Below are 19,541 nucleotides of genomic sequence, written 5' to 3' on the forward strand. Positions count from 1 at the left end.
GTGTGTCCATCGCAGGGTATTTCATCTCTCAAAAATAGTTTATCAGTACAGGAATGTGAGGGTGTGTCCATCGCAGGGTATTTCATCTCTCAAAAATAGTTTATCAGTACAGGAATGTGAGGGTGTGTCCATCGCAGGGTATTTCATCTCTCAAAAGTAGTTTATCAGTACAGGAATGTGAGGGTGTGTCCATCGCAGGGTATTTCATCTCTCAAAAATAGTTTATCAGTACAGGAATGTGAGGGTGTGTCCATCGCAGGGTATTTCATCTCTCAAAAATAGTTTATCAGTACAGGAATGTGAGGGTGTGTCCATCGCAGGGTATTTCATCTCTCAAAAGTAGTTTATCAGTACAGGAATGTGAGGGTGTGTCCATCGCAGGGTATTTCATCTCTCAAAAATAGTTTATCAGTACAGGAGTGTGAGGGTGTGTCCATCGCAGGGTATTTCATCTCTCAAAAATAGTTTATCAGTACAGGAATGTGAGGGTGTGTCCATCGCAGGGTATTTCATCTCTCAAAAATAGTTTATCAGTACAGGAATGTGAGGGTGTGTCCATCGCAGGGTATTTCATCTCTCAAAAATAGTTTATCAGTACAGGAATGTGAGGGTGTGTCCATCGCAGGGTATTTCATCTCTCAAAAATAGTTTATCAGTACAGGAATGTGAGGGTGTGTCCATCGCAGGGTATTTCATCTCTCAAAAATAGTTTATCAGTACAGGAATGTGAGGGTGTGTCCATCGCAGGGAATTTCATCTCTCAAAAATAGTTTATCAGTACAGGAATGTGAGGGTGTGTCCATCGCAGGGAATTTCATCTCTCAAAAGTAGTTTATCAGTACAGGAATATGAGGGTGTGTCCATCGCAGGGTATTTCATCTCTCAAAAATAGTTTATCAGTACAGGAATGTGAGGGTGTGTCCATCGCAGGGTATTTCATCTCTCAAAAGTAGTTTATCAGTACAGGAATGTGAGGGTGTGTCCATCGCAGGGTATTTCATCTCTCAAAAATAGTTTATCAGTACAGGAATGTGAGGGTGTGTCCATCGCAGGGTATTTCATCTCTCAAAAATAGTTTATCAGTACAGGAATGTGAGGGTGTGTCCATCGCAGGGTATTTCATCTCTCAAAAGTAGTTTATCAGTACAGGAATGTGAGGGTGTGTCCATCGCAGGGTATTTCATCTCTCAAAAATAGTTTATCAGTACAGGAATGTGAGGGTGTGTCCATCGCAGGGTATTTCATCTCTCAAAAATAGTTTATCAGTACAGGAATGTGAGGGTGTGTCCATCGCAGGGTATTTCATCTCTCAAAAATAGTTTATCAGTACAGGAATGTGAGGGTGTGTCCATCGCAGGGTATTTCATCTCTCAAAAATAGTTTATCAGTACAGGAATGTGAGGGTGTGTCCATCGCAGGGTATTTCATCTCTCAAAAGTAGTTTATCAGTACAGGAATATGAGGGTGTGTCCATCGCAGGGTATTTCATCTCTCAAAAATAGTTTATCAGTACAGGAATGTGAGGGTGTGTCCATCGCAGGGTATTTCATCTCTCAAAAATAGTTTATCAGTACAGGAATGTGAGGGTGTGTCCATCGCAGGGTATTTCATCTCTCAAAAGTAGTTTATCAGTACAGGAATGTGAGGGTGTGTCCATCGCAGGGTATTTCATCTCTCAAAAATAGTTTATCAGTACAGGAGTGTGAGGGTGTGTCCATCGCAGGGTATTTCATCTCTCAAAAATAGTTTATCAGTACAGGAATGTGAGGGTGTGTCCATCGCAGGGTATTTCATCTCTCAAAAATAGTTTATCAGTACAGGAATGTGAGGGTGTGTCCATCGCAGGGTATTTCATCTCTCAAAAATAGTTTATCAGTACAGGAATGTGAGGGTGTGTCCATCGCAGGGTATTTCATCTCTCAAAAGTAGTTTATCAGTACAGGAATGTGAGGGTGTGTCCATCGCAGGGTATTTCATCTCTCAAAAATAGTTTATCAGTACAGGAGTGTGAGGGTGTGTCCATCGCAGGGTATTTCATCTCTCAAAAATAGTTTATCAGTACAGGAATGTGAGGGTGTGTCCATCGCAGGGTATTTCATCTCTCAAAAATAGTTTATCAGTACAGGAATGTGAGGGTGTGTCCATCGCAGGGTATTTCATCTCTCAAAAATAGTTTATCAGTACAGGAATGTGAGGGTGTGTCCATCGCAGGGTATTTCATCTCTCAAAAATAGTTTATCAGTACAGGAATGTGAGGGTGTGTCCATCGCAGGGTATTTCATCTCTCAAAAATAGTTTATCAGTACAGGAATGTGAGGGTGTGTCCATCGCAGGGTATTTCATCTCTCAAAAGTAGTTTATCAGTACAGGAATGTGAGGGTGTGTCCATCGCAGGGTATTTCATCTCTCAAAAATAGTTTATCAGTACAGGAGTGTGAGGGTGTGTCCATCGCAGGGTATTTCATCTCTCAAAAATAGTTTATCAGTACAGGAATGTGAGGGTGTGTCCATCGCAGGGTATTTCATCTCTCAAAAATAGTTTATCAGTACAGGAATGTGAGGGTGTGTCCATCGCAGGGTATTTCATCTCTCAAAAATAGTTTATCAGTACAGGAATGTGAGGGTGTGTCCATCGCAGGGTATTTCATCTCTCAAAAATAGTTTATCAGTACAGGAATGTGAGGGTGTGTCCATCGCAGGGTATTTCATCTCTCAAAAATAGTTTATCAGTACAGGAATGTGAGGGTGTGTCCATCGCAGGGAATTTCATCTCTCAAAAATAGTTTATCAGTACAGGAATGTGAGGGTGTGTCCATCGCAGGGAATTTCATCTCTCAAAAGTAGTTTATCAGTACAGGAATATGAGGGTGTGTCCATCGCAGGGTATTTCATCTCTCAAAAATAGTTTATCAGTACAGGAATGTGAGGGTGTGTCCATCGCAGGGTATTTCATCTCTCAAAAGTAGTTTATCAGTACAGGAATGTGAGGGTGTGTCCATCGCAGGGTATTTCATCTCTCAAAAATAGTTTATCAGTACAGGAATGTGAGGGTGTGTCCATCGCAGGGAATTTCATCTCTCAAAAATAGTTTATCAGTACAGGAATGTGAGGGTGTGTCCATCGCATGGAATTTCATCTCTCAAAAATAGTTTATCAGTACAGGAATGTGAGGGTGTGTCCATCGCAGGGTATTTCATCTCTCAAAAATAGTTTATCAGTACAGGAATGTGAGGGTGTGTCCATCGCAGGGTATTTCATCTCTCAAAAATAGTTTATCAGTACAGGAATGTGAGGGTGTGTCCATCGCAGGGTATTTCATCTCTCAAAAATAGTTTATCAGTACAGGAATGTGAGGGTGTGTCCATCGCAGGGTATTTCATCTCTCAAAAATAGTTTATCAGTACAGGAATGTGAGGGTGTGTGCATCGCAGGGTATTTCATCTCTCAAAAATAGTTTATCAGTACAGGAATGTGAGGGTGTGTCCATCGCAGGGTATTTCATCTCTCAAAAATAGTTTATCAGGACAGGAATGTGAGGGTGTGTCCATCGCAGGGTATTTCATCTCTCAAAAGTAGTTTATCAGTACAGGAATATGAGGGTGTGTCCATCGCAGGGTATTTCATCTCTCAAAAATAGTTTATCAGTACAGGAATGTGAGGGTGTGTCCATCGCAGGGTATTTCATCTCTCAAAAATAGTTTATCAGTACAGGAATGTGAGGGTGTGTCCATCGCAGGGTATTTCATCTCTCAAAAGTAGTTTATCAGTACAGGAATGTGAGGGTGTGTGCATCGCAGGGTATTTCATCTCTCAAAAATAGTTTATCAGTACAGGAATGTGAGGGTGTGTCCATCGCAGGGTATTTCATCTCTCAAAAATAGTTTATCAGGACAGGAATGTGAGGGTGTGTCCATCGCAGGGAATTTCATCTCTCAAAAGTAGTTTATCAGTACAGGAATGTGAGGGTGTGTCCATCGCAGGGTATTTCATCTCTCAAAAATAGTTTATCAGTACAGGAATGTGAGGGTGTGTCCATCGCAGGGTATTTCATCTCTCAAAAATAGTTTATCAGTACAGGAATGTGAGGGTGTGTCCATCGCAGGGTATTTCATCTCTCAAAAATAGTTTATCAGTACAGGAATGTGAGGGTGTGTGCATCGCAGGGTATTTCATCTCTCAAAAATAGTTTATCAGTACAGGAATGTGAGGGTGTGTCCATCGCAGGGTATTTCATCTCTCAAAAATAGTTTATCAGGACAGGAATGTGAGGGTGTGTCCATCGCAGGGTATTTCATCTCTCAAAAGTAGTTTATCAGTACAGGAATATGAGGGTGTGTCCATCGCAGGGTATTTCATCTCTCAAAAATAGTTTATCAGTACAGGAATGTGAGGGTGTGTCCATCGCAGGGTATTTCATCTCTCAAAAATAGTTTATCAGTACAGGAATGTGAGGGTGTGTCCATCGCAGGGTATTTCATCTCTCAAAAGTAGTTTATCAGTACAGGAATGTGAGGGTGTGTGCATCGCAGGGTATTTCATCTCTCAAAAATAGTTTATCAGTACAGGAATGTGAGGGTGTGTCCATCGCAGGGTATTTCATCTCTCAAAAATAGTTTATCAGGACAGGAATGTGAGGGTGTGTCCATCGCAGGGAATTTCATCTCTCAAAAGTAGTTTATCAGTACAGGAATATGAGGGTGTGTCCATCGCAGGGTATTTCATCTCTCAAAAATAGTTTATCAGTACAGGAATGTGAGGGTGTGTCCATCGCAGGGTATTTCATCTCTCAAAAATAGTTTATCAGTACAGGAATGTGAGGGTGTGTCCATCGCAGGGTATTTCATCTCTCAAAAGTAGTTTATCAGTACAGGAATGTGAGGGTGTGTGCATCGCAGGGTATTTCATCTCTCAAAAATAGTTTATCAGTACAGGAATGTGAGGGTGTGTCCATCGCAGGGTATTTCATCTCTCAAAAATAGTTTATCAGTACAGGAATGTGAGGGTGTGTCCATCGCAGGGTATTTCATCTCTCAAAAATAGTTTATCAGTACAGGAATGTGAGGGTGTGTCCATCGCAGGGTATTTCATCTCTCAAAAATAGTTTATCAGTACAGGAATGTGAGGGTGTGTCCATCGCAGGGTATTTCATCTCTCAAAAGTAGTTTATCAGTACAGGAATGTGAGGGTGTGTCCATCGCAGGGTATTTCATCTCTCAAAAATAGTTTATCAGTACAGGAATGTGAGGGTGTGTCCATCGCAGGGTATTTCATCTCTCAAAAATAGTTTATCAGTACAGGAATGTGAGGGTGTGTCCATCGCAGGGTATTTCATCTCTCAAAAGTAGTTTATCAGTACAGGAATGTGAGGGTGTGTCCATCGCAGGGTATTTCATCTCTCAAAAATAGTTTATCAGTACAGGAGTGTGAGGGTGTGTCCATCGCAGGGTATTTCATCTCTCAAAAATAGTTTATCAGTACAGGAATGTGAGGGTGTGTCCATCGCAGGGTATTTCATCTCTCAAAAATAGTTTATCAGTACAGGAATGTGAGGGTGTGTCCATCGCAGGGTATTTCATCTCTCAAAAATAGTTTATCAGTACAGGAATGTGAGGGTGTGTCCATCGCAGGGTATTTCATCTCTCAAAAATAGTTTATCAGTACAGGAATGTGAGGGTGTGTCCATCGCAGGGTATTTCATCTCTCAAAAATAGTTTATCAGTACAGGAATGTGAGGGTGTGTCCATCGCAGGGTATTTCATCTCTCAAAAATAGTTTATCAGTACAGGAATGTGAGGGTGTGTCCATCGCAGGGTATTTCATCTCTCAAAAATAGTTTATCAGTACAGGAATGTGAGGGTGTGTCCATCGCAGGGAATTTCATCTCTCAAAAATAGTTTATCAGTACAGGAATGTGAGGGTGTGTCCATCGCAGGGAATTTCATCTCTCAAAAGTAGTTTATCAGTACAGGAATATGAGGGTGTGTCCATCGCAGGGTATTTCATCTCTCAAAAATAGTTTATCAGTACAGGAATGTGAGGGTGTGTCCATCGCAGGGTATTTCATCTCTCAAAAGTAGTTTATCAGTACAGGAATGTGAGGGTGTGTCCATCGCAGGGTATTTCATCTCTCAAAAATAGTTTATCAGTACAGGAATGTGAGGGTGTGTCCATCGCAGCGAATTTCATCTCTCAAAAATAGTTTATCAGTACAGGAATGTGAGGGTGTGTCCATCGCATGGAATTTCATCTCTCAAAAATAGTTTATCAGTACAGGAATGTGAGGGTGTGTCCATCGCAGGGTATTTCATCTCTCAAAAATAGTTTATCAGTACAGGAATGTGAGGGTGTGTCCATCGCAGGGTATTTCATCTCTCAAAAATAGTTTATCAGTACAGGAATGTGAGGGTGTGTCCATCGCAGGGTATTTCATCTCTCAAAAATAGTTTATCAGTACAGGAATGTGAGGGTGTGTCCATCGCAGGGTATTTCATCTCTCAAAAATAGTTTATCAGTACAGGAATGTGAGGGTGTGTCCATCGCATGGAATTTCATCTCTCAAAAATAGTTTATCAGTACAGGAATGTGAGGGTGTGTCCATCGCAGGGTATTTCATCTCTCAAAAATAGTTTATCAGTACAGGAATATGAGGGTGTGTCCATCGCAGGGTATTTCATCTCTCGCAAAGGTGCACGGAAAACAAACCATAAATATGTATTGCATAAAGGCAAGCGCTCACATGAGATCACATGGAAAGAAATACCCAAACCACTTGGAACAGGCAAGCGTTGAAGCTGAAGATTTTGAAACAATACGTCACTTAATTTTTCACAAGCGTCACGCATTACATTGTGTTTTAAGAGCGATGCTCAGTTGTATGTTATGCATACAGCATGGAGTGCTTGGTTTAAACTGACTCAACGGAAGCAGCAAACCATCAGACAACGAAGGATGCTTCGAAATCATGCTTTTCTCAAGGCAGTATGTATATATTTCCTTTTTGGTAAGTATCAACCGTTTCTACCGTCGTCACGTGTTACTTCGCCAACCCTATCGTTTCTCTTTCTAATTCAGCTCCTGACAGATGGAGCGGGGATGCAAAACTTGTGTGCTTTCTGATTGTTTGTTTGTTTGTTGTTTAACGCCACACGCCTGCAATGTTTCGGCTTGTTATGAGTGTGAAACCCTGCATTGTGGTTTCTTAGCATTCATAGCCCTAATTTTCAATTTATTATGAGAAATACCTGTTTTGACGATGATAAAGAGCTGCCCAAAAGTCGATACTGTGGCTGAATTTCCACATTTGATGCCTCAGAGACTAAAATGATACTTTGTTTTGACTCGTATCTTACGTTCCCGATTTATTACAAGAGAACATTTGGCGAAACATTGCACATGTCTATATTGCCACTTGGCTAGACTAGCATATGTTTATGACGGGTGCAAACGGTGGGGCAGGATACGCACACCTCTTCGCGAACACCTGGTGTCACCAAAGTGTCATCTTGATTCATAAACAGATGTTGTTATCGTATCGCGTGGTGGCAATCTAGTCCAGACTGGATTTGTACAAACAACATCGACATCGTACAGCTGGGTACTGATGGAACAATGTCAGAATGGTGTCTACTACTAAAGCGGTACTGATGCCAGCAGTTAGGTATTAAAGTCTATCTCTGCCACGTTGACAGCTGTTGCTGATTTCGTGTACCGACCTCATCAAACATATGTCGCTCGAACGCTTCCAAAGTACATGGACCGGTAAGTAGTTAAAGGGTTTGCTCATCACGCCGAAGGCCCGTGTTCGATTGTCACTTGGACAAACAAGTGTAAAGCTCATAGTTTTTATGTCGTGATATTGCTCAAATATTGCTGAAAAAGAGGTGAACCTAAACTTACTATTTTCACATTTCAAATCCATAATACACTCAAACTTATTCATCCAGTCTGGATCCACATCAAGGCAAAGAATATCATGCTTCGAAAGCCGAGGAAGCTCAGTTCTACATTCAAGAAGCAAGTGAATGGTACAGAGTTATTATTCCAAGCCTATCATGCTAGCGATGGCAGAACCTCACTTCCAGCGAGAAGCGACAACCAGACAGGCCCCTTCTGGCAGGGAGATCTACAAGGGTTCTATATGGTGGACAACATCTTTGTCACCAGTGATAACCAGTTTGGTGAGCTGTAGTATTATCATCATTCCTCATGTCCATCAAAGAAGTTAAAATGTTTTTATATATGTTTTTATACCATTGCAAAACAAGCAGGGGATAATGGATTTACAATACAGATAAAATTGGATGCCGCCGTGGAGGAAACAGATGATGCAGAGAAATTAAGGGAAAAGAAATATGACAATTTATTCCATTCCTTTTGGAACGTTTCCTCTGCACGAATACATATTTCTTTTCCTCAAATGCATTGGCATTGGCTAGTTGCATGCTCTCAAAATGGAATATCCCGTACGTTTTAATGCTAATAATGTCATATGAACCAAGAACAGTTGTTTCCTGGCCGTATAGGTGATGGATAGCCCAGTGGTAAAAGCGTTCTCTCGTCACGTGGAAGACCCAGATTCAATTCCCCACCGGTACAACGTGTGAAGCCCATATCCGGTGTCCTTGATGCTGGTGGAATATTTTGCTGAAATCAACGTAAAGCTAAATTCACTCACTTAACCATACCGGATAGCAATAACTAAGCAAGTTTGCCCGTGGCTAAAACATACCACGGCAATCTCTGCATGTGTTGGATTGACTTTACAAAAAAATCATACGATTTATGGATGTGAACTATTTGTTGTGAATAACACGATATTTCGGTGTTTATGCTTACTCCTTCGTCAAGTCTTGACACTTCGAAACTTCGTGCTATTCACAATAAAAACAGTTGACATCCATATATCTCTCACGTCTTTCATGCATTCTTCCAAATGCCGTTCAAAGATTTGACCAATATTTTACTTGGATTTCTTAGTCGAGCCTCTGGCTCTGGGTGACGATTTCGTTCGTTTTATAGTGGACATATGTTATCAGTTTATCACAAAATGTTAAAGTCTGTGTGTTTGATAACGGTATTAATACCTACACGGAAACGACGCACTTGGTTGATAACGGTGTTAGTACCTACAGAGGATAAGTCGCAGTCACAGACGTAAAGATGTTGACCACACCAAATGGTTTCGCTTCACCTATGTAAGTTCTGAAATGCCTCTCAAAGAAGGTATCACATCATTTCTCTTTGTCCGTATCTCGGAATGCTGAATTCTGAAGAGCCTTTTATCTACGAAATAGTATTTTAGCTATAAAATAACTAAACTGGTGTACGGAGTACCCTAGGTAGTAGGTAAGGTCATGCTATGGCGGTTAAATAATGGAAGTTCGGTTGTAGTTTTCAGTGTATTTTCCAGTCTTCATAAACAGTTTGAAGCATTGTTGAATTCATGTGCAATACCATGGCGATGGTACAAAGTGTAAATGTATGAAAGTGTACGTTCATACAAACATGTAAACTGCAATTCTGTCATAAACAAGCAAAGTAGGTGGCACTCCGCAAATGCCTGCATCTATCGCCTCGATAACAAAATGCCAGTTTCACTGCACATATTTAAATCTTGCACTAGACGGCCTACGAGAGCATCATAGGATGTCATACCCTACAGAAACATTATAACGATGACATGCTGTTGTTAGCTTTGCGGGGGTACCAGAGGGGGTACCACAATTGATCATGCATATATATGTTCACTGAAAGCAAATGAAATGGGGACAAACAGATGGCATTACATAAGTGGTGCTCTTTCAATTTCGCAGCTTCAGACATCCGAAATGCATACATTGGAGTATCATCAGTAGACGTTGGTTGCCCGGATGCCGACGTGACCTGGTGTGGTCAATGGCCAGCAGATACGTTACTTGATGTGACCTTGACCTTCAACTGTTCCCACGTGAAACCTGTGAGGTTCGTGAGGGTATGGAGAAACATCACAGACCACCTAGCGGTACAGGAAGTGGAGGTACACGGCAGTCCGAGTAGATCAAAAGGTAATTCTTTGCATTGGTAGTAAGTTATGGATTATTTTATACTTCCTGATCATATTGTGTTCATGTTGAGTAGCAAAAGAAACGCAAGTTTCGAAAAACTGAAATCTCATAAAATTGAAGCGTTCATGTTTAAACCTTCTTTCTTAAAACTTGACAAAAAAGTTGAGTGTCTTTCGTTGGTCGGTATAATTGTTACTCTTACATCTCAGGATTCCTGTATTGTACCCTTTTGGCTGTGCGTCTATTTGTTCATTAGAGCTCTGCTGTATTTGTAAGCTGGTTGTTCAGCCTGTATGTGTCCACATTGTGTCCAGTGTGTCGTTCGGCATATAAATATGTATATTACTTACACAGTACATGATAATATTGAAAACGGTTGTTTTCAGCCACTATCTACAACAAGAACGTGAATGAAAAGGTCAACACGGCCGTGTCGTCTTTGAATGCCAGGTCTGTCAGTGACTGTGGCATCAGCTGTATGGAGACCCAGCCTTGTCTCGGCTTCAGCTACAATCCGTCTGCTGATCCCTCCTGTCTCCACGCAGTAGATACAGATATGACATCCGTCACAGACTGGGTCACGTACTTCATAGTGCCATGCCTCAGCGAGGGCACATTGGGCCCATAGTTAACGTACTGTACCTGCATCCCATCCTGCCTTGTCATCAAGAAGACAGCATGCTGCTTTTTCCCTAATTGAAAATAGACAATGTCATGTTCCAGAAGAGACTATCTTCTCTCATCACAGACACTTTGAAAAAAACACTGTCAGTTGAGTTTTAAACCTTCTCACGGGGATCAATAAGGCACCAAGTGCGAGCACGTCTGCTATTATTGTCGGTTTTCTTTTAAAAAGTTGTTCCGGAATGGTTCTTGCAATGCTTTATGGGATCAGAACGTCCAGACAACTATACAACACAAAGGAGATAAAGACTGTGTCACTGATAGTTATAAGGACATTGTTTGATCATGGAGTCATCAACGTTACAAAGATGAGTTGATACACAGAAGATTTTATGATGCATTTTGGAGGCAATTCAAGGATTCAGTTAAGACCAAAGGACGTAACAGTTGTGATCTTTTCAATCAAGACACTGCACTAGTTCACAGACAGGTCGTTGGGGTGGGGGTGCGGGTGTTGGAAGGGGGTTGCAAACGTGGATGGGATGCAGGATTTGGGGGTTTAGCTGTTGCGGGCGGGGGTGTTGTGACGGGGTGTTGTGGAGGGGTGGGGGTGGGGGGATAGTCCAGCGGTTAAATCTGGAATAGTGCTAGAAGCGTTGTAAAACCATACTCACTCACTCACACGTGAACATGCGTTAACCCTTAGAACCTCAGTAGTAGGGTGACATGTATTATCATGATTTCAGTCACAATGTATCATGTGTGTAATTATGTGTAATTGGTTGTGCATGCCATGTCTGACTGGCTACTTGTTTAATGACCTACATGTCCGTCACGCAATACTACAGAGGTCATGCCCTTGCTCTAACACTCATTGTAGTCCTTACTGAACCATATGTTAACACACTTCCATGTTCCTGAAACACGGTATTCAGATATACACTGAATACGCGAAAGGAATTTGAAGTGTACAGAACACCAGCAACATACCGATCCGCGAAACCAAATAACGTCTTTCTTGTTTTGGTAATGCACTGTAAATGGTAGATTGTACGCCATCGTTCGACACTGCATGCTTCGATAACCAATATATTAAATATTTAGGGCTATTCCAAGAACGGTTTGAATTGGAATTCATTCTCACTGTGCTTCCCGCGGTGTTTAATGTGTTAAAGTGTCCTATTCAAGCTTATGCTTTGCATCTTTATTGTTCAATAAGGCTTACATCGTGTTAGTCAACCGACGAATGTGACCCGTGAAGTTCCTGTTGGAAATAGTATATGAATATGAACACATATCACTACCATCACGATGAAACAGAAAATACATGTAACTCTGAAAACCCATGGAGAAAATCTATCGGCAATCGACAGATATACATGGCACCATCTTGAATCTTGTTGAAACAAAACTTCAGCATGCGCTTTCGTTTAGGAGTTAGTGTTTCCGGTCTGGTTATGCCCCCAGGATTTAGACTGGGTGGTTGGCCAGATTGCTGGGGCCACATAACACGGCATACAAATCATGAATCGTAATAACCGAATGAAAACTGCTACGTATAGCAACCAATTTAATTGAGTAAACCGAAGGTCATGTGTACCTGGTATACTGCTGAGTGCGGCGTACAAGTGAATTCACCCACTCCCTCACTCATCGTTCATGTTGCTTTATATTTTCTCATCATTACTTGTTACTAATTTTTACTGTTTTTAATTCTATAAATTTAATTATTTGAAATAAGCAAACACGTTACGGATTTGTTTCGTGTGCTCATGTATTAGTATGTACAAAAGATAAACTCTTGGTTCTTTCGAGTGATTTTCTTAAAACAACGAACTTGGGTAAATAGTTTGAAAACTGTTTTGGTTGTGACTTACCAAACACAGACATTGTACACATGTACCAAGATACTGTAGATGCCGTGCCTGGAGGCAACGTTGCCATCACCGTGCTTTTTTCCGCCCAACATAGCTGACTCAGCATAGGCGGATCCAGAAAGGGACTGCAATAGTGTGCCGCTTCAGTGAAGACATCGTGTTTATTGACGTCATTGGGTGAGTGAGTGAGTTTAGTTCTACGCCGCTTTTAAGCAATATTCCAGCAATATCACGGCGGGGGACACCAGCAAATGGGCTTCACACATTGTACCCAACGTACAATGTACCAGGTACTTTGAAACTTCTGTGAAGGCATCGGGAGTTTATTGACGTCGAGACACCAGGTACTTTGAAACTTCAAGGAAGAAATGGTGTGTTTGTTGATGTCAGTGGAGACACCGGGTATTTTGAAACTTCAGGGAGGACATCTGGGTTCATTGACGTCATTGGAGACACCGGGTACTTTGAAACTTTAGTGAAGACATCCAGGTTTATTGAAGTCATTGGAGACACCGGGTACTTTGAAACTTTAGTGAAGACATCCAGGTTTATTGACGTCATTGGAGACACCAGGTACTTTGAAACTTCAGGGAGGACATCCAGGTTTATTGACGTCATTGGAGACACCGGGTACTTTGAAACTTCCCTGAAGAAATTGGTTGTTTCCTCACGGCAGTTGAAACACGGGGTATTTTGAAAGTTCTATGAATGTATCGGGTGTTTATTGACGTCACTTGAGACACCAGTTACTTTGAAACTTTAGTGAAGACATCCAGGTTTATTGACGTCATTGGAGACACCGGGTACTTTGAAACTTCAGGGAGGACATCTGGGTTCATTGACGTCATTGGAGACACCGGGTACTTTGAAACTTCCCTGAAGAAATTGGTTGTTTCCTCACGGCAGTTGAGACACGGGGTATTTTGAAAGTTCTATGAATGTATCGGGTGTTTATTGACGTCACTGGAGACACCAGGTACTTTGAAACTTCGGGGTAGACATCTGGGTTCATTGACGTCATTGGAGACACCAGGTACTTTGAAGCTTCAGAGAAGACACCCGGTATTCATAGGTGTTGATGGCGAAGTTGGATGTTCTGAAACTTTAATGAAATCTCCTACTGGTTATGGGTGACAAAACCGTTAGTTTTGAAACCAACGTTAAGGAAAAGGGCAGTCCTGGCTTTTAGCACCCTCCCCATAGCATGATGGTGTAATGCTGTCACGATTCCCAGGTAAATGACATGTAATAGTTCATTGAAAGTATAGTTTGATGTGTTTGGTCAATAAAGCGCATTGTCTGAAAGTACTTTCCACAGATGGAAGCCAGGTGGTTCACTCTGGTTGTTTCCATTACATAACATGAATGATAGATAATGATTACTGACTCTATCAAGAAAACGTTATAGAATCAACAAACTCAGCGGCGTATCTCGTAACTATGGTGATCCGGAAAATGCATTGAATGTGCCGACACACGTCACTTGAGGCGCCACGGCAGTAAATGATTGATGCTGTCGTGCTTTGTCACTTGTACAGAGTAGAAAGGACACCTGCATCTTCTGCAGTCAGCCTGAATATTGCAGTTCTAGAGCTGGCGTACCAGAAGACGCTTGTGCTCACCTTACATCTGCAATGGTCAGTATGGAAAATTCATGTGTGAGCAGAGCTTATGTGCCAAGGCTCCTACAAGACTCAGTATCTTCCTCAGAACTGGTGGAAGGAGCTGACATCCGAATAGAATGCATCCTCGTCTGCCTTTGCCTGATACAGTGTCTCATACCAATATGCAGATGGGGTATACGTAAACATACACACTCTTTCAAGCAACCTCAAATATTCATGTTGAATATTTAAGAAAACGTTCCGGTATAGGCCAGCGTATTTCATTGCTCAGCTCCCCAACACTATCTATACTCACACGCAAAAGTGCCTCAAGGCAAGTATAGAGCAGATCTGTATGTAATTTCCAGTATTAAAGACAAGAAACAGGGTGAGGACGTTTCATTGGCTACCAAGATTGATGACATTAAGTTTTCAAAAGATAGAAGGGTTGACAAGTGCGTGCATGGTACCCACATGTTCACGGGTTTGGTGATTTAGTTTGGTGATTCTTTCTTTTGAAGCGTGTTTTTCTTGGGCCTTCCAAAACGCAACGAAAATTATTGATAGCACCATCAGGCTTCAATATATGACAAAAACCCAAATAATTTTTGGTCCGAGTTTATTTCCTATTTGATAAAGATTACTTGCGTTTCTTATGCGTGTGAGTATAGATGTACATGACATCAACACTAACACTGAGGAGGTATGAGGCGGTTATATTATCTTATATGTCCCTAACTAGACACTGAAATCGTTTGGAATCACACCTCCAAGTGTCACCATTAAACGGCACTATCAGCCCATCTGAATCAATCTCAGTCACTAGGAAACAATGAAACCTCCCAACTTTGACTTCCGCGTTAATAATTACCTGATTGTATTATGACTACGCAATGATCTTGCTCAGTGACGGCAAGCGCGTGGTAAATGGTGAGTTTATTATTTTGGTAGTTTCACGTATCTGGGGCGACACTTTATCAGTAAAGTACAGATGCTAGTACTTTTGTTGGGTTGAGTCTCATCCGGGATTCGAACCCACACCTTCAGAGCCAGGCACCTAATCACCAGTATACAATGTCGGTCGCCTAGTACGCTCAGCCATCGCGACTTCCACAAAAAAGGATTTTTACAAAATACAAAATTAATTCAAATAGCCCGTTTACAGTAGAATCAAATAATAGATCGAAGAGCAGTGTTGGCGAAAATGTAACAGATCATCAATAATATCACTCAAATAGCAGCACCAGTGACTAAAGAGGTTGGATACCGTGTTTTGTGCGCATACCGCATGCTACGGAATGTGACAGTATGGCCGCGTATAGATGTTAAGCAGTTATTCACTTTGTCTTGATTCTAATCATACTTCATGATATTTAAGGCACACAAGCATGTTTTGTAAGGGTAACCAGGACAAGAGTTAAATTCACTTATTGAATTTAATTTTGGGTATGCTGTTTTAATTCACGATACTGTTGATACACTCTGGCAACATACTTTTGTTATTTTTGAAGTCACTGAAGTAATCAATGTATCAAAAATACTGCATTTTGCTATATCAAAACTGAAATATCTTTGCAAAAAACTACATTGAATAATATAAGTAAACAATTTACTTTTGAGGGAACTTTTATTGACATAATACTTTAAAGACAGTGTCACAGGGGGCGCCACTTGTTAAACATATGCCGTGGTGACTTGCTATTTTTATCATATAATTAGATTCGGGACATAAGTTTCTACGTAATGATGCTGAATTTAGCAATTCTGGACATAAGTTTCTACGTAATGATGCTGAATTTAGCAATTCGGGACATAAGTTTCTACGCAATGATGCTGAATTTAGCAATTCGGGACATAAGTTTCTACGTAATGATGCTGAATTTAGCAATTCGGGACATAAGTTTCTACGTAATGATGCTGAATTTAGCAATTCGGGACATAAGTTTCTACGTAATGATGCTGAATTTAGCAATTCGGGACATAAGTTTCTACGTAATGATGCTGAATTTAGCAATTCGGGACATAAGTCTCTACGTAATGATGCTGAATTTAGCAATTCGGGACGTAAGATTCTACGTAATGATGCTGAATTTAGCAATTCGTGACATAAGTTTCTACGTAATGATGCTGAATTTAGCAATTCGTGACATTTATGATAATCTGCATCCAACCTCCTTAAGCTCAAGAAAATTCCTTGGGTGAAGGGGGGAGGGGGGGGGGGGGAGTTTGGTTTTACGCCGCTTTTAGCAATATTCCAGCTATATCACGGCGGGGGACACCAGAAAATGGGCCTTACACAATGTACCCACGTGGGGAATCGAACTCGGGTCTTCGGCGTGACGAGCGAACGCTTTAACCACTAGGCTACCCCACCGCCCCCCTTGGGTGAAACCAAATCCAGTTTTTAAAAAGGTTTTAACACAACCGCAACTTTTGGATGATAAGTGACATGACCAAAGCATGCTTTATACGTAGGGAAAGAGAGAATGTTTTACTGAGCTTATAATTTCGGTAATTTAGAAGCTTATTGACTATTCGTGAAGAAGGGAAACAAAAACAACTGGATGAGCAACATCTAACATCATTATCAAGCAGAACCTGCAAGTGGAGAACGAAATAAGGACTGTGAGCCATATATACACTGTGCTGAAGAATAAGCATTTTTAGAATCGTGCGAGGATGTCGGTATATCAAAATCTAAACGTCGGTTGAGTCAGCTGTGTGTTACCGACATCCCAGTGCGATGTTAGAAAATGCATATTCTTCAACACATAGACATTAAGAAGTGAATTCAGTGCATTCATTGAATTTGTAACATCAAAGTTTATCAGTGTGGTAAATAATTTTGATTGTATATTTCGAGGGCAAATGATCACCAAGCTGTCTACCTGCCCGCACGTTACCTAATAGGCAACGTCATACAGAAGTGTGAGTGGGTGTTTGTACGAAGAGAATAAGATTGAAGTAACACGAGGAAGTCGTTAACCAGCACGTTTGCTTTTTTGTCGGAAGTGTTTGTTCTAGATACATATTCATTTATGCGTGACAATTCCTCAAAGCTCTCAATGCTACTGTCGAATCCATTCAACAGGAGAGCAGGATAATGACATCACACACCCACAACAGTCATCAAGGAGACCTCTAACAGACATCTAGCACACCTCCAGGAGACGCAGTCATCAAGGAGACCTCTAAACGATATCTACCAGGCCTCCACTTAACGCAGTCATATCAAGGAGACCTCTAACAGACATCTAGAACACCTCCAGGAGACGCAGTCATCAAGGAGACCTCTAACAGACATCTAGCACACCTCCAGGAGACGCAGTCATCAAGGAGACCTCAAACAGACATCTAGCACACCTCCAGGAGACGCAGTCATCAAGGAGACCTCAAACAGACATCTAGCACACCTCCAGGAGACGCAGTCATCAAGGAGACCTCTAACAGACATCTAGCACACCTCCAGAAGATCTCCTTGAGATCGCTGGCATCAAACTGAAATTAAGGTGCTTTCCAAATGTCTATGTTGTCTGGGTCAGAAAGTACATTGAAGCTGCACACAGCGAATACTTTACGCAAAATGAAACAAGTTTCAGTTGGCTGAAACGTTGTAAATACCGTGTTTTCTACTACACTGAGAAACGATTGGGCCATTTTACGAGGTTATTTATTTTCGGTCTTGGTATATGGATCTTTTGGCGAGTAAATATATCTGTTAGAATTCACTTTTATTTAAATAACTATTGAATAACTATAGCCCAGTTACTGATCTAGTACGCTAGGATGTAAACTACCCAGCGTCGTCAATGAAACAAATAATTTGAAAATTGAGCAGAAAGCGGTAAATATCTTAATTTCGTTTCAACGCATTTCGTGTTTTCACAAACCCTTTCAGTGACGTCACATCCGATTTTGCTTATGGGGAAATGCGGAAGTGGGTGAAATGGCGTCTCTGCGGGACGTGAGAGTGGAGGAAACGTTACGAGTGAAAATCGGTGAGACTCTATCAAGTTGTAGATTGAACATATGTTTTGAGTCAGTTATCTGGCTAACGACTGAACCGTTGTCACGCGCGTGTCCCGCACCGGTGACCGCCAACTCCCCCCTCTCTCTGAACCCCAAATTTAAATGACTCGACGGTGCATTGATCAGTGGAATTTAAAATGCCTTTATTTAAAGTTATTTTGGCCGTTATTTTGGTTTCATTTAATACTTATTTGTTGTGTCACTATGTGCTTCACATCTCCAATGCAAGCATCTTCGTTGCTGTTTCTTGTGCAGTCCCCGCGATCTGGGTGAAAGTTGACTTTTTTATGTTTTGCTACTTATTTATTCTCCTTGACAAAGAATCGAAGTAGTATTCATGCTTGAATTGTTTACAGCATTCAGTATGTTCAATATTGTTGAATGCTGTCGGATTGTAGAAGCGTATATTATTGGAAAACATTGTACAAATCATATGTTCATCCTTCTGATAACACTATAAATATTTGATCATCACAGCACTGACGCCTTTCGTAATAAACTGCAGATTTGTATTTCTTCATGGCATGGCAGTGTGAATCACTGCTGTTGCTACTTATGTTTTAGTATAGCTTATCTGTGACTAATGTATGACGCTGAATATAGACATATATGTCAATAAATATGCTGTTCATCATGCTTATTGATGTTAAGAATGGGGATGGTGTCACCGTTTCCTCCCAAACTGTAAAAGCATCAGATGAAAAGAGAATCTGTACATATAATGGAACAGAGATGTAGATATGGTCAGGAAAAATTGAATATTGCTCATGTTTGAAGATAATGGTTGGTGCTATCTTTACAAGTGATATGTGTTTACTCACATACACTTCCTTCTGTCAGTTACCACATAGAATCATTAATCACATAACAGAAGGGGTGATTATCAACAACATGAAATATGGTCGCAACCTCATGCGATATGTTGAAACGCATAGCAAGTTATCGATGGTTACAATTTTTATGTGTGTCATCACTGTATGGCACAATTTTGCAAACAGTGTCATTGACTTATGTAGAAATTACCATGGTAACATCAAACTGTTAGGTTTGAAGTCAAATATAATGAGTAATACTGAGTGAATGAATTTAGTATTATGCCACACTCAGCAATATTACACTCTACAGCTGTATAGCAGTGATCTCTAGGTAATCAAGTCTTCACCAGGCAATATAGTGATCAACAGCATGAGCGTCAATCTACACACAAGTGGGAAAGGATGACATGACAACCAAGTCAGCGAGGCAGACCATTCAGCACTGTTAGTTGCCTCTTGCAACAAGCATGGGTTAACTGCAGGGTCAATTTTTGCTCGAATCTTCTCGGGTCAAACACTGACTTGGATAGTTTGTTGTGTTGAAACATG

General features: G+C 41.1%; 2 protein-coding genes across 2 annotated transcripts in view; both read left to right on the plus strand.

Moving 5' to 3' along the window:
- The first annotated feature begins 7,949 nt into the window (after positions 1-7,949).
- Positions 7,950-12,478, plus strand: LOC137281280 (uncharacterized). The gene is made up of 3 exons (XM_067812444.1): positions 7,950-8,177; positions 9,813-10,043; positions 10,430-12,478. Exons 1-3 carry the CDS (start codon positions 7,973-7,975, stop codon positions 10,669-10,671), a joined length of 678 nt encoding a protein of 225 aa, XP_067668545.1. The 5' UTR covers positions 7,950-7,972; the 3' UTR covers positions 10,672-12,478.
- Positions 12,479-18,059: 5,581 nt separating this feature from the next.
- The window catches only part of LOC137281226 (ras GTPase-activating protein 3-like), a 30,050-nt gene continuing 28,568 nt past the window's right edge, over positions 18,060-19,541 (plus strand). The window contains exon 1 of the mRNA XM_067812359.1: positions 18,060-18,146. Coding sequence (XP_067668460.1) covers positions 18,095-18,146 — 52 coding nt within the window. The 5' untranslated portion in view covers positions 18,060-18,094. The remainder of the gene's footprint in view (positions 18,147-19,541) is intronic.

The sequence above is a fragment of the Haliotis asinina genome, chromosome 4 (assembly GCF_037392515.1).
Source record: "Haliotis asinina isolate JCU_RB_2024 chromosome 4, JCU_Hal_asi_v2, whole genome shotgun sequence".
Taxonomy (NCBI): domain Eukaryota; kingdom Metazoa; phylum Mollusca; class Gastropoda; order Lepetellida; family Haliotidae; genus Haliotis; species Haliotis asinina.

Excerpts from the sequence above, each read along its gene's own strand:
- LOC137281280 (XM_067812444.1), top strand. The coding sequence starts at position 7,973 with ATGCTTCGAAAGCCGAGGAAGCTCAGTTCTACATTCAAGAAGCAAGTG. Across the intron at positions 8,178-9,812 it reads CACCAGTGATAACCAGTTTG|CTTCAGACATCCGAAATGCA; the intron begins GTGAGCTGTAGT and ends TCAATTTCGCAG. Across the intron at positions 10,044-10,429 it reads CAGTCCGAGTAGATCAAAAG|CCACTATCTACAACAAGAAC; the intron begins GTAATTCTTTGC and ends GGTTGTTTTCAG.